This window comes from Nerophis ophidion, linkage group LG03 (genome assembly GCF_033978795.1).
Source record: "Nerophis ophidion isolate RoL-2023_Sa linkage group LG03, RoL_Noph_v1.0, whole genome shotgun sequence".
In the NCBI taxonomy this organism is placed as follows: domain Eukaryota; kingdom Metazoa; phylum Chordata; class Actinopteri; order Syngnathiformes; family Syngnathidae; genus Nerophis; species Nerophis ophidion.
Genome location: NC_084613.1, coordinates 2,076,829 through 2,092,823, shown reverse-complemented (window position 1 = coordinate 2,092,823; position 15,995 = coordinate 2,076,829). Strand labels below are relative to the sequence as shown.

Below are 15,995 nucleotides of genomic sequence, written 5' to 3'. Positions count from 1 at the left end.
GAATCTGACAACAAAGTAGGCTAAATAACTTTGAACTTTAATACATGCCAGTATCAGCCGGTATCGGTATCGGATCGGAAGTGCAAAAACCTGGATCGGGATATCCCTAATCTTTAGTTATTTACCATTTGTGTCCTACAAATGTTGTCCCCCAGAGCGTCCTCAGAGAATGTCCGTCAGGAGACCAGGAATGAGTCCTCAGGTCTTGGTTTGTGGGATCCTATCTTTGCGTCTTGCGCTGCTGCTCCTGGAAATCCTTGGAGTTCTCCCAGGGCCGAGGGCCCCGGATGTTCTTCCACTCGTCCAAATTGGCCCCCTTCATCTTCTGCACGGACAAAAGAAGGCCGGCCGACAGGAAACAGGGTTGGTCAGACACGCTTGCTGGAGCCCACCCCAGCCCCCCCACTGATTGATGTTTGATTGGATTCAATAAGTAAGTCCTACTTTCTACCAGTCAAAGGTTTGGGGACATTGTCTCATTGAACAGGAAGTGTCTGCAAACTTTTGAGCAGTATGTGAAAAATGTATTTAAAAAAAAAAATCAATTACTGAATTTTTTCATCAAGTATCAGCATTAGGAATCTCTGTGAATCCGTGCCGGCCCAATCACATAATATCTACGGCTTTAACACACACACACACACACACACACACACACACACACACACACACACACACACACACACACACACACACACACACACACACACACACACACACACACACACACACACACAAGTGAATGCAAGGCATACTTGGTCAACAGCCATACAGGTCACACTGAGGGTGGCCGTATAAACACAGCCAACACTGTTACAAATATGTGCCACACTGTCAACCCACACCAAACAAGAATGACAAACACATTTCAGGAGAACATATGCACCGTAACACAACATAAACAGAAGATAGCAAATGCCCAGAACCCCTTGCAGCACTAACTCTCTTTTTTTTTTTCTTTTTTTAAATTTATTTACAATTGTTTTTAACATGGCTGTGCAGCACTTTGGAAACGTTATTGTTGTTTAAATGTGCTATATATATGAAGTGGATTGGATTGGGATGCTACAATATACACCCCCCGCTACCACCAAACCCCCAGCTCCCGAATTTGGAGGTCTCAAGGTTGGCAAGTATGGTCTATTTGGCGAACTTTATTTTGTTTTTTTGCTGTTTTATCATGACACATTCCTCACTGTTACCCCCTGCGGGTTGGCAGCAGTACTGCAACAAGGAGCCCTAGTTGAAATGGTTCCATCAAGCCCAATCAGGTTTTGTTCAGCCAGCGGGCCGCCAGGTGAATGGGCCTGCCCTAGACTCTAGACTCTAGACTCTAGACTCTAGACTCTAGACTCGAAAGCAGGGGTCGGGAACATTTTTGGCCGTGAGCCATGAAAGCCAAATATTTCAAAATGTATTTCTGTGACAGCCGTATAATATTTTTTAACACTGAATACAACTAAATGCGTGCATTTTGAAGTAAGACCAACATTTTTAGATGATAATAGGTCTTTTATTCTTTTTAATAACATTGCTATTCTGAAGCTAACCAAAAACAACTAAAATACTTCTTAGCTTTAATGCGACTTGCACGGCTTTGCAGTCAGCTTGACAGGTGGTAATTTTTGTGATTACCGGCAGAATTATTCACGACATATCGTGTTAAGCAGTGTCAGCTAAGATTTACCTGAGAGCCAGATGCTGTCATGAAAAGAGCCACATCTGGCTCTAGAGCCACATGTTCCCTAACCCTGCTCTGGAGAGCCTGACTCACACTGGAAGTGAAAGCTTGAATACTTTCATCCCAACTACCAGTAGAGGTCGCTAGGGTGCAGCTTTTAGTGAAGAGGTTTCTCTTTTTCATAGTTTTTGCGTGTACCTTTTTGTGAAACTTTCTTGTAGGTGGAATAATATGTAGTGGACGTGTCGCGTGTACTCACCTCATACTCATTCTCCAAGACACGCGACTGGTCCTGCTTACTCACTCGGGCCTCCAGTGAAGGATCCAACTGAGACCACAACAACATCAAGTCTCATCAACACACTGTTGTCATTGTTATTATTATTAGACACACCTGAGGTACTATTACGGACTGACGCGGGGGCAGCAGCCTAAGCAGGGAAGCCCAGACTTCCCTCTCCCCAGCCACTTCGTCTAGCTCTTCCTGGGGGATCCCGAGGTGTTCCCAGGCCAGCCGGGAGACATAGTCTTCCCAACGTGTCCTGGGTCTTCCCCGTGGCCTCCTAGCGGTTGGACGTGCCCTAAACACCTCCCTAGGATGGTGTTCAGGTGGCATCCTGACCAGATACCCGAACCACCTCATCTGGCTCCTCTCCATGTGGAGGAGCAGTGGCTTTACTTTGAGTTCCTCCCGGATGGCAGAGCTTCTCACCCTATCTCTAAGGGAGAGACCCAAACTCATTTGGGCCGCTTGTACCCGTGATCTTATCCTTTCGGTCATGACCCAAAGCTCATGACCATAGGTGAGGATGGGAACGTAGATTGACCGGTAAATTGAGAGCTTTGCCTTCCGGCTCAGCTCCTTCTTCACCACAACGGATCGGTACAACGTCCGCATTACTGAAGACGCCGCACCGATCCGCCTGTCGATCTCACGATCCACTCTTCCCTCACTCGTGAACAAGACTCCCAGGTACTTGAACTCCTCCACTTGGGGCAGGGTCTCCTCCCCAACTCGGAGATGGCACTCCACCCTTTTCCGGGCGAGAACCATGGACTCGGACTTTGAGGTGCTGATTCTCACCCTGGTCGCTTCACACTCGGCTGAGCTGAAGTTCCCGGTCAGATGAAGCCATCAGGACCACATCATCTGCAAAAAGCAGAGACCTAATCCTGCAGCCACCAAACCGAAACCCCTCAACACCTTGACTGTGCCTAGAAATTCTGTCCATAAAAGTTCTGAACAGAATGGGTGACAAAGGACAGCCTTGGCGGAGTCCAACCCTCACTGGAAACGTGACCGACTTACTGCCAGCAATGCGGACCAAGCTCTGGCACTGATCATACAGGAAGTGGACCGCCACAATAAGACAGTCCCATACCCCATACTCTCTGAGCACTCCCCACAGGACTTCCCGAGGGACACGGTCCAATGCCTTCTCCAAGTCCACAAAGCACATGTAGACTGGTTGGGCAAACTCCCATGCACCCTCAAGAACCCTGCCGAGAGAATAGAGCTGGTCCACAGTTCCACCACCAGGACGAAAACCACACTGTTCCTCCTGAACCTGAGGTTGGACTATCTGGCCACTGTGTACTATCCATAATTTACAACTCAGAATGCACTAAAATGAAAAAAGTGTTCTTGTCTTACTTAGGGATTGAAATGATGTGCATTTTTGTTTTTAAAAAGTAACCCTAACCCTAATCCCTTTTAAAGGTTCAACATTGGCACACCTTTCTATTGATCTTCTGGGCATCATATCGAATCTGCGTAAACTCCCGCAGGCCAAAAGAACCTCCGACCACCAGCAGCTGAAATAAAACACATTTGCTAAAATAAATGACCAATATTCATGAAGGTGCCATAATATATTAATATATCATTTGTATTCAATTCATTGCAGTCACGTCCTTCTCATTAGCTGTGCAAAGGTTCAAAGTGGAGGTCCAGTGAGTGTCTCTTCTCAGAACATTGTGTCTCTCTCAATGACAAATGGCCAGAGCTTGTGTTGTTTTTGGCTGTTTGAACCATTCAATTAGCGAAAAGGATTCAAGTTTCTTTAAAGTTACTGGAGGGGTAATCGGGAAAAAGAAGTAAAGTGGCACTGCACATGCACTGCATCAGGAAAGAAGACAAGTAAAGTGGCACTGCACATGCACTGCATCAGGATAGAAGACAAGTAAAGTGGCACTGCACATGCACTGCATCAGGAAAGAAGACAAGTAAAGTGGCACTGCACATGCACTGCATCAGGAAAGAAGACAAGTAAAGTGGCACTGCACATGCACTGCAACAGGAAAGAAGTCAAGTAAAGTGGCACTGCACATGCACTGCATCAGGAAAGAAGACAAGTAAAGTGGCACTGCACATGCACTGCATCAGGAAAGAAGACAAGTAAAGTGGCACTGCACATGCACTGCATCAGGAAAGAAGACAAGTAAAGTGGCACTGCACATGCACTGCATCAGGAAAGAAGACAAGTAAAGTGGCACTGCACATGCACTGCATCAGGAAAGAAGTCAAGTAAAGTGGCACTGCACATGCACTGCATCAGGAAAGAAGACAAGTAAAGTGGCACTGCACATGCACTGCATCAGGAAAGAAGACAAGTAAAGTGGCACTGCACATGCACTGCATCAGGAAAGAAGACAAGTAAAGTGGCACTGCACATGCACTGCATCAGGAAAGAAGACAAGTAAAGTGGCACTGCACATGCACTGCAACAGGAAAGAAGTCAAGTAAAGTGCCACTGCACATGCACTGCATCAGGAAAGAAGACAAGTAAAGTGGCACTGCACATGCACTGCATCAGGAAAGAAGACAAGTAAAGTGGCACTGCACATGCACTGCAACAGGAAAGAGGAGAAGTAAAGTGGCACTGCACATGCACTGCAACAGGAAAGAAGTCAAGTAAAGTGGCACTGCACATGCACTGCAACAGGAAAGAGGACAAGTAAAGTGGCACTGCACATGCACTGCAACAGGAAAGAAGACAAGTAAAGTGGCACTGCACATGCACTGCAACAGGAAAGAGGACAAGTAAAGTGGCACTGCACATGCACTGCATCAGGAAAGAGGAGAAGTAAAGTGGCACTGCACATGCACTGCAACAGGAAAGAGGACAAGTAAAGTGGCACTGCACATGCACTGCAACAGGAAATAAGACAAGTAAAGTGGCACTGCACATGCACTGCAACAGGAAAGAGGACAAGTAAAGTGGCACTGCACATGCACTGCAACAGGAAAGAGGACAAGTAAAGTGGCACTGCACATGCACTGCATCAGGAAAGAGGAGAAGTAAAGTGGCACTGCACATGCACTGCATCAGGAAAGAAGACAAGTAAAGTGGCACTGCACATGCACTGCAACAGGAAAGAGGAGAAGTAAAGTGGCACTGCACATGCACTGCAGACCAGTTAGCTCCACACTATTTAAATACATCCATTTTGTTACCACTTGTCCCTTTTGGGTTGCGGGGGGCGCTGGAGCCTATCTCAGCTGCATTCGGGCGGAAGGCAGCGTACACCCTGGACAAGTCTCTACCTCATTACAGGGCCAACACAGATTGACAGCATTCACACACTAGGGACCATTTATGGGTTGTATGGGTTGTACTTGTATAGCGCTTTTCTACCTTCAAGGTACTCAAAGCGCTTTGACACTACTTCCACATTCACACACTGATGGAGGGAGCTGCCATGCAAGGCGCCAACCAGCACCCATCAGGAGCAAGGGTGAAGTGTCTTGCTCAGGACACAACGGACGTGACGAGGTTGGTACTAGGTGGGATTTGAACCAGGGCCCCTCGGGTTGCGCACGGTCACTCTCCCACTGCGCCACGCCGTGGGAGAGTCTTGCCAATCAACCTATCCCCAGGTGGAGGTGGGAGGGGCCTATCCCCAGGTGCATGTCTTTGGAGGTGGGAGGGGCATATCCCCAGGTGCATGTCTTTGGAGGTGGGAGGGGCCTATCCCCAGGTGCATTTCTTTGGAGGTGGGAGGGGCTTATCCCCAGGTGCATGTCTTTGGAGGTGGGAGGGGCTTATCCACAGGTGCATGTCTTTGAGGGTGGGAAGAAGCTGGAGTACCTGGAGGGAACCCATGCAGTCACGGGGAGAACATGCACACTCCACACAGAAAGATCCAAAGCCCGGGATTGAATTCAGAACCTTCGTATTGTGAGGGACACACACTAACCCCTCTACCACCGTGCTGCCCTTGCTATTTAAAGGCCTACTGAAATGAGATGTTCTTATTTAAACGGGGATAGCAGCTCCATTCTATGTGTCATACTTCATCATTTCGCCATATTGCCATATTTTTGCTGAAAGGATTTAGTAGAGAACATCCACGATAAGGTTCGCAAATTTTGGTCGCTAATAAAAAGCCTTGCCTGTACCGGAAGTAGCAGACGATGTGTGCGTGACATCACGGGTTGTGGAGCTCCTCACATCTGAACATTGTTTACAATCATGGCCACCAGCAGCGAAAGCGATTCGGACTGAGAAAGCGACGATTTCCCCATTAATTTGAGCGAGGATGAAAGATTCGTGGATGAGGAAAGTGAGAGTGAAGGACTAGAAAAAAAATAAAATAAAAAGACTATATAGTGGGAGCGATTCAGATGTTATTAGACAAATTTACTAGGATAATTCTGGAAAAATCCCTTATCTGCTTATTGTGTTACTAGTGTTTTAGTGAGATTATATGGTGGTACCTGTACAACCTTAAGGTCGGCCCCGCACCTTTCTTCAGCACCAGTCGACAGGTGGTGGTGATGCCCATCTCTGCCCTTCGCAAGGGGCCCTCTTTGAAACACGACCTTTCAAAATGATGGCTGCATAATACACTGTACTTTGTGTGTGTGGTCCAATCCAACCGTGTTCGCTTGACCGCTCTGTTCCATAGTAAAGCTTGACTGTCATCTTTCAGGAATGTAAACAATGAAACACCGGCTGTGTTTGTGTTGCTAAAGGCGGCCGCAATACACCGCTTCCCACCTACAGCTTTTTTCTTTGACGTCTCCATTATTCATTGAACAAATGCAAAAAATCAGCAACACAGATGTCCATGATATTGTGGAATTATGTGATGAAAGAGACGACTTATAGCTGTGAACGGTGCTGGAACAAAATGTCCTCTACAATGCGTGACATCACACGCATGTGGCATCATACCGCGACGTTTTAGCATGATACTTTCGTGCGAAACTTAAAACAGGCCGTATTGTCATGTGTTGCAATGTTAATATTTCATCATTGATATATAAACTATCAGACTGCGTGGTCGCTAGTAGTGGCTTTCAGTAGGACTTTAAATAGGTTAAAGGCCTACTGAAATAAGATGTTCTTATTTAAACGGGGATAGCAGGTCCATTCTATGTGTCATACTCGATCATTTTGCGATATTGCCATATTTTTGCTGAAAGGATTTAGTAGAGAACATTGAGGATAAACTTGGCAACAGGAGAAAAGCCTTGCCTGTACCGGAAGTCGCAGAAGATGACGTCACATGTTGATGTCTCCTCACATATTCACATTATTGTTTATAATGGGAGCCTCCAACAAAAACAGCTATTCGGACCGAGAAAACGACAATTTCCCCATTAATTTGAGCGAAGATGAAAGATTCGTGTTTGAGTATATTGATAGCGACGGACTAGAAAAAAAAAATTGTATAGAGACGGATTCATATGTTTTTAGACACATTTACTAGGATAATTCTGGGAAATCCATTATCTTTCTATTGTGTTGCTAGTGTTTTAGTGAGTTTAACAGTACCTGATAGTCGGAGGTGTGTGTCCACGGCCGGGTGTTGACGCCAATGTCTCAGGGAAGTCGACGGCAGCTGTACTGGAGGCACAAGCTCAGCTGATATCCAGTAAGAAGCGACTTTTTAACCACAATTTTCTCACCGAAACCTGCTGGTTGACATGTAGTCAGGATCCATGTCTGCTGTGATCCATAGTAAAGTTTCAACTCCGTGAATTTTAAACAAAGAATCACCGTGTGTTTGTGTGGCTAAAGGCTAAAGCTTCCCAACTCCGTCTTTCTACTTTGACTTCTCCAATATTAATTGAACAAATTGCAAAAGATTCAGCAACACAGATGTCCAAAATACTGTGTAATTATGCCGTTAAAGCAGACGACTTGTAGTTGTGTGTGTGTGCAGCGCTCATATTCATAACAGCCCGTGACGTCACGCGTACACGTCATCATTACGCGACGTTTTCAAGAAAAAAAGTACTGGGAAATTGAAAATTGCAATTTAGTAAACTAAAGCGGCCGTATTGTCATGTGTTGCAATGTTAATATTTCATCATTGATATATAAACTATCAGACTATCAGACAATGTTAATATTTCATCATTGATATATAAACTATCAGACTGCGTGGTGGCTAGTAGTGGCTTTCAGTAGGTCTTTAAGTTGGTTAAAATCCAATCTGCACTTTTCTCGCTGTAAATCTACTCCTCGCCTATTAACCCCCCTTAAAGGGACAAGCGGTAGAACATGGATGGATGGAGCTGAGTAGTCCATTACCATGAATTGATGAAGGTGGACCCCGACTTAAACAAGTTGAAAAACTTATTGGGGTTTTTACCATTTAGTGCTCAATTGTACGGAATCTACTAATAAAAGTATCAATCAATCAATAAATATAGTTCTTGCATGACTCCCAACAACCTCCTAAATGACATATTTAACACTAGAATGACTTTCTTTCATGTCGATGTTTGAAGGTGAAATGTTGCAGCAGCTTGACTCTACAGCGCCGCCATCGTGACATTTAAGAGAGTTACTTACGAGCATGGGTATTCCGTATTTAAATGTCCTGCTCTTCTGCAGACTTTTCAGAGTAAACATGACTTTTGATGACGACTTAAAGCCGCAAGTCGGGCGGAAGTAGCATGTCTAAAGTTGGGGCTTTTCCGGGTTCGGTCCGTGGCGTTAAAGAGTCCGGAGTGAGTGCAACGACGTGAACACAAAAGTTCCTACCGTCCTTTTCAAAGAAGGTTCCTGTTACTTAATGGCAGATCAAACCTAATTAACAATGTTATGCCGTTAAATTAATTCGATTCAAGAACTCCTTCATTCCAGCTGTATAAAACACTGGCCATACAGCAGTATCAATCAATCAATCAATCAATGTTTACTTATATAGCCCTAAATCACTAGTGTCTCAAAGGGCTGCACAAACCACTACGACATCCTCGGTAGGCCCACATAAGGGCAAGGAAAATTCACACCCAGTGGGACGTCGGTGACAATGATGACTATGAGAACCTTGGAGAGGAGGAAAGCAATGGATGTCGAGCGGGTCTAACATGATACTGTGAAAGTTCAATCCATAATGGATCCAACACAGTCGCGAGAGTCCAGTCCAAAGCGGATCCAACACAGCAGCGAGAGTCCCGTTCACAGCGGAGCCAGCAGGAAACCATCCCAAGCGGATGTAGATGATATCTGTCTATTATCTGACATGTTAGATACTTCTCTTTGTTTTTAATGTTTATTTTCTATTTTTCTGCTGGATTTACTCTCTAGAGCAGAGGTCAGCAACCTTTTTGAAAGCAAGAGCTACTTCTTGGGTACTGATTCATGCCAAGGGCTACCAGTTTGATACACACTTCAATAAATTGCCAGAAAATAACAATTTGCTCAATTTACCTTTAACTCTATGTTATTATTAATAATTAATGATATTTATCTTTGTGGAAACACTGATCATCTTAATTATTTCTCACAATAAATATATATAGAAACAGATAAATATTTTAAAAAATGGTTATTTCTGTTTGTCATTCTGTCAGACATTTTTTTTCTTTCTACAGAAAGTTTTTTCCAGAGAACAAATGATGAAAAAAACACTTAATTGAATGGTTTGAAAGAGTACAAAAACATGAAAAAAAAAAGAAAATTAAATTTCGAAACATAGTTTAGCTTCAATTTCCACTCTTTAGAAATTCAAAATTCAACCCAAAAAATGAAGAGGAAAAACTAGCTAATTAAGATCTTTTTAAAAAAAATTAAAAAAGGAATTTATGGAACATCATTAAAAAAAATTCCTGATTAAGATTAATTTTAGAATTTTGATGACATGTTTTAAATAGGTTAAAATCCAATCTGCACTTTGTTAGAATATATAACAAATTGGACCAAGCTATATTTCTAACAAAGACAAATTATTATTTCTTCCAGATTTTCCAGAGCAAAAATTTTAAAAGAAATTCAAAATACTTTGAAATAAGATTAAAATTTGATTCTACAGATTTTCTAGATTTGTCAGAATATTTTTGGGGAATTTTAATCATGATAAGTTTGAAGAAATATTTCACAAATATTCTTCGTCGAAAAAACAGAAGCTAAAATGAAGAATTAAATTAAAATGTATTTATTATTCTTTACAATGAAAAAAATAAATTTACTTGAACATTGATTTAAATTGTCAGGAAAGAAGAGGAAGGAATTTCCTTCTTCCTTCTTTATATTTATATAGCGCTTTTCTCTAGTGACTCAAAGCGCTTTTACATAGTGAAACCCAATATCTAAGTTACATTTAAACCAGTGTGGGTGGCACTGGGAGCACGTGGGTAAAGTGTCTTGCCCAAGGACACAACGGCAGTGACTAGGATGGCGGAAGCGGGAATCGAACCTGCAACCCTCAAATTGCTGGCACGGCCACTCTACCAACCGAGCTATACCTTAAAAGGTAAAAAGGTATATGTGTTTAAAAATCCTAAAATCATTTTTAAGGTTGTATTTTTTCTCTAAAATTGTCTTTCTGAAAGTTCTAAAAAGCAAAGTAAAAAAATAAATGAATTTATTTAAACAAGTGAAGACCAAGTCTTTAAAATATTTTCTTGGATTTTCAAATTCTATTTGAGTTTTGTCTCTCTTAGAATTAAAAATGTCCAGCAAAGCGAGACCAGCTTGCTAGTAAATAAATACAATTTAAAAAATAGAGGCAGCTCACTGGTAAGTGCTGCTATTTGAGCTATTTTTAGAACAGGCCAGGGGGCTACTCATCTGGTCCTTACGGGCGACCTGGTGCCCGCGGGCACCGTGTTGGTGACCCCTGCTCTAGTTTATGCTGCAGCTGTCACATATACTGTAATATTCTACATGGTCATTATTAAAATGTATACATCAGTGGTTCTCAACCTTTTTTCAGTGATGTACCCCCTGTGAACATTGTTTTAATTCAAGTACCTCCTAATCAGAGCAAAGCATTTTTGCTTGAAAAAAAAGAGATAAAGAAGTAAAATACAGCACTATGTCATCTGTTTCTGATTTATTAAATTGTATAACAGTGCAAAATATTGCTCATTTGTAGTGGTCTTTCTTCAACTATTCTTAAAAAAAGATATAAAAAGAACCAAAAACTTGTTGAAAAATAAACAAGTGATTCAATGATAAATAAAGATGTCTAATCATCAACTTAAAGTGCCCTCTTTGGGGATTGTAATAGAGATCCATCTGGATTCATCAACTTACTTCTAAACATTTCTTCACAAAAAAATAAATCTTTAACATCAATATTTATGGAACATGTCCACAAAAAATCTAGCTGTCAACACTGAATATTGCATTGTTGTATTTCTTTTCACACTTTATGAACTGATAGTTCCTTGAAGTATTATTCAATATATATATATATATTTATAAAGGATTTTTGAATTGTTGCTATTTTTAGAATATTTAAAAAAAAATCTCACATACTCCTTGGCATACCTTCAAGTACCCCCATTTGAGAACCACTGGAATATATGATATTTACATAATATATCTGCAGTATATATAATATACTGCAGATATATTATGTAAATATTACGTATAAGTTATATTTTCTATCGCTATATTTAGTCTATTTATGGCTGCATTGTCCTTTCCATCCTTGTAACTAAACTACTGTGTGGATGTATTTCACTTGTGGATCATTAAAGTTGGTCTAAGTCTAAGTTTAATGGCATATAGATCATTCATCCATTTCCTACCGCTTGTCCCTTTGGGGACGCTGGAGCCTATCTCAGCTACAATCAGGCTGAAGGCGGTGTACACCCTGGACAAGTCGCCACCTCGTCATAGCAGACCATTCATATTTTTATTATAATATGGGTTTGTCAACACTAAATGTTCCCTAGTGTGTGAATGTTGTCTGTCGATCTGTGTTGGTCCTGTGATGAGGTGGCGACTTGTCCAGGGTGTATTCCGCCTTCCGCCCGATTGTAGCTGACGTGCACCAGCGCCCCCCGTGACCCCAAAAGGGAATAAGTGGCAGAAAATGGATGGATGGATGGGTTTGTCAACAGGAAGTGTGATACTGCTCATTACACCTGTCTGGGTGTTACTTACCTGTTTATCTCAGTAAGACAAGCACTACAGAAAAGGGAAAAAAAACATTTGAAAAACTAATGAAAAAACAAAGGCTGGATAGAAAAATGTATGAAATATTTCTCAACCACCTCCACATCTCAGACCCCGGAGTGTAAATAATTCAATGTACAGAATATACTCTGATGATGACTTTATTATGTTGATAGTATTTATTTGTACCAGGAATTGATGAAGGTGGACCCCGACTCAAACAAGTTGAAAAACTTATTGGGGTGTTACCATTTAGTGCTCAATTGTACAGAATATGTACTGTACTGTGCAATCTACTAATAATATGTACTGTACTGTGCAATCTACTAATAATATGTACTGTACTGTGCAATCTACTAATAATATGTACTGTACTGTGCAATCTACTAATAATATGTACTGTACTGTGCAATCTACTAATAATATGTACTGTACTGTGCAATCTACTAATAATATGTACTGTACTGTGCAATCTACTAATAATATGTACTGTACTGTGACATCTACTAATAATATGTACTGTACTGTGCAATCTACTAATAATATGTACTGTACTGTGACATCTACTAATAATATGTACTGTACTGTGCAATCTACTAATAATATGTACTGTACTGTGACATCTACTAATAATATGTACTGTACTGTACAATCTACTAATAATATGTACTGTACTGTGCAATCTACTAATAATATGTACTGTACTGTACAATCTACTAATAATATGTACTGTACTGTGCAATCTACTAATAATATGTACTGTACTGTACAATCTACTAATAATATGTACTGTACTGTGCAATCTACTAATAATATGTACTGTACTGTGCAATCTACTAATAATATGTACTGTACTGTGCAATCTACTAATAATATGTAGTGTACTGTGCAATCTACTCATAATATTTACTGTACTGTGCAATCTACTAATAATATGTACTGTACAATCTACTAATAATATGTACTGTACTGTACAATCTACTAATAATATGTACTGTACTGTGCAATCTACTAATAATATGTACTGTACTGTGCAATCTACTAATAATATGTACTGTACTGTGCAATCTACTAATAATATGTACTGTACTGTGCAATCTACTAATATGTACTGTACTGTGCAATCTACTAATAATATGTACTGTACTGTGCCATCTACTAATAATATGTACTGTACTGTGCAATCTACTAATAATATGTACTGTACTGTGCAATCTACTAATAATATGTACTGTACTGTGACATCTACTAATAATATGTACTGTACTGTGCAATCTACTAATAATATGTAGTGTACTGTGCAATCTACTCATAATATTTACTGTACTGTGCAATCTACTAATAATATGTACTGTACTGTGCAATCTACTAATAATATGTACTGTACAATCTACTAATAATATGTACTGTACTGTGCAATCTACTAATAATATGTACTGTACTGTGCAATCTACTAATAATATGTACTGTACTGTGCAATCTACTGATAATATGTACTGTACTGTACAATCTACTAATAATATGTACTGTACTGTGCAGTCTACTGATAATATGTACTGTACTGTGCAATCTACTAATAAAAGTATCAATCAATCTGTCATGTCTTGTGATCATGTTTTGTTTAGTTATGTCTTGTTTTGCTTAAGACTCAATTGTTTCCTGTTTTTGCACTTCCTTGTTTGCTTTGTTTCCATGCCAACCCATTAGTTTTCACCTGTGCCCAAGTCACGCACCTGTTTGCAATCACCACAGTATTATTTAAGCCACATTTGCCAGGTAGTCAGCCTGGCAACATCACCATCTTTCACTCTCCACAAACCTGTGATATCCAGGCTGCTTTTTTCTCGCTCACAGTGAGTGTTTTTGTTTCAGTTGTTCATAGTTCTGCCATCGTGCAAGTTTTAGTTTATGTCCGTAGTTCTGCTTTAGTGCAAGTTTTAGTTTATGTCCGTAGTTCTGCTTTAGTGCAAGTTTTAGTTTATGTCTGTAGTTCTGCTTTAGTGCAAGTTTTAGTTTATGTCCGTAGTTCTGCTTTAGTGCAAGTTTTAGTTTATGTCTGTAGTTCTGCTTTAGTGCAAGTTTTAGTTTATGTCCGTAGTTCTGCTTTAGTGCAAGTTTTAGTTTATGTCCGTAGTTCTGCCATCGTGCAAGTTTTAGTTTATGTCCGTAGTTCTGCTTTAGTGCAAGTTTTAGTTTATGTCCGTAGTTCTGCTTTAGTGCAAGTTTTAGTTTATGTCCGTAGTTCTGCTTTAGTGCAAGTTTTGTTTTCTCAGCCAAGTTTTTGTACCTCCTTTCGCTTGTTTCCTTTTTTGAGTGTTAAAATTAAATAATGTTTGTACCTTCGACCGTTGTCCCATCCAGTCGCTTTGCACCTCGGGAAAACAAAGCGGGCCACGCCTTGACACAATCAATCAATCAATCAATCAATGAAAAGGTTGGATAAACAACAGACTAATAGGAAGCGTGTGATAGCAATTTGTTTTTATTACAATGTTTGTCTCTTTGCATTCAATCAGGTGAAGAAAAATACCTTTTTTGTTCAGTATAATAAAATATGTTGACTTTATTTATTTATGAAGACAAACAAGGATGAGGAGAACAAAAAAACAAACATGTTTGTTTCTCCCGGCGTGGAAAAGACCCAGAGAGCTGCAGCTTGGCGTGGGGAAGCAAATAGAAGGGACACAGCTTGTGGGAGGAGCCAGAGGACCAAAAACAAAGAATAAGGCCAGAGAGTAGAAAAACAAAAAATAGTGGGGGGGGCGCAGCGACATGAGTCAAGAGCACACAGCGGTGGTCAAAGCAGAGAGTTCAAAGGTCGCTCTCGCCGTACAGAGCGGTGGAAAAAGACATGTAGTCCAGGGCCCCCGGCACGCCATCGGGGCCCGTGTAGGGGGCCATGCGGGCCATGCAGTAGTCCGCCTGGTCGGGGGGCAGCTCTCGCCGCAGCTCCTCTGCTAAAATGTAGTTCTGTTGGCGGACAAGGACATTATTTTCACACTGGGGGGGGGAAGAAGTCAGTAGATTTGACTTGTCAGAATGTGTATTTAAAACATAAAGTTGTTACATTTACAGTAATGCACTGTCAAAAACAACATCGATTTTACGGTAAAAATAAAAAAAGCAGCAAGTGGGGGAAAAAAAACGGTGCTATTTTTCGATTTGCAGTAATTCAGTGTAAAAGACAATGAACATTTTACAGCAGGGGTGTCCAAAGTGCGGCCCGGGGGCCATTTGGGGCCCGCAGCTAATCCTTTACCAGCCCGCCACACATTCTGCAAACATTGCAAAATTGATAGGATTGCAAAAAAAAATTAAAAAACATTTAAATAAGTGGAATGAGGTGAAATCTAATGATAAAAAGTGGCAATGTTGACACAAAGCTGCCATGCAGGCAGTTTTTTTCTTCCTTTTGTCTTTATTTTCTTTTTTTTTTTCCATTGCCCCCAAAAAAAGACAAAAAAATCTATGTTATAATGAATTATTACTTAAAAATGATCACTTTAAAATGTTTTATGTGGAAAAAATATTGCATATGTTGTGTAGTTGCCATATAAAAACATCAAAGTTTTGACAAAAGAGCATAAAACTAACAAAATAATAGTTCAAACTTAAAATCGACAGATATATCGGAAGTTGATCTTTAAATTTAAGTGTTAAAAGTAAAAAAAAAACTAATAAAAATGCATCACTTTATGAGTGGGGAACCTTTCGGATCTCAAATATATTTAGTAGGATTTTATTTAACTTTTAACTTTGTTCCTTTTTACCTTTTTTTCTTTTTTCCATTGCTCAAAAAAAAGGACAAAAAATACTATCTTATAATGAATTATTACTTAAAAAATATCACTTTAAAATGTTTTATGTGGAAAAAATATTGCATATGTTGTGTAGTTGCCGTATAAAAACATCAAAGTTTTGACCAAAGAGCATAAAACAAACAA

The 15,995-nt window shown here is 40.5% G+C and overlaps 2 protein-coding genes across 2 annotated transcripts in view; both read right to left on the bottom strand.

Annotated features, from left to right (window-relative positions):
- LOC133548931 (cytochrome c oxidase assembly protein COX16 homolog, mitochondrial) overlaps positions 1–8,647 on the bottom strand; it is a 9,390-nt gene extending 743 nt beyond the window's left edge. The window contains exons 1-4 of the mRNA XM_061893890.1: positions 8,491–8,647; positions 3,419–3,496; positions 1,941–2,009; positions 1–325 (exon numbers count right to left, since the gene is read on the bottom strand). The exon at positions 1–325 is cut by the window's left edge and continues 743 nt beyond it. Of these exons, the coding sequence (XP_061749874.1) occupies positions 221–325; positions 1,941–2,009; positions 3,419–3,496; positions 8,491–8,550 (312 nt within the window). The 5' untranslated portion in view covers positions 8,551–8,647 and the 3' untranslated portion in view covers positions 1–220. The remainder of the gene's footprint in view (positions 326–1,940; positions 2,010–3,418; positions 3,497–8,490) is intronic.
- A 5,870-nt stretch (positions 8,648–14,517) lies between these two features.
- Positions 14,518–15,995, bottom strand: part of actn1 (actinin, alpha 1) — a 101,610-nt gene continuing 100,132 nt past the window's right edge. Inside the window, 1 exon segment of the mRNA XM_061893882.1 lies at positions 14,518–15,021. Within this exon segment, the coding sequence (XP_061749866.1) occupies positions 14,863–15,021 (159 nt within the window). The 3' untranslated portion in view covers positions 14,518–14,862.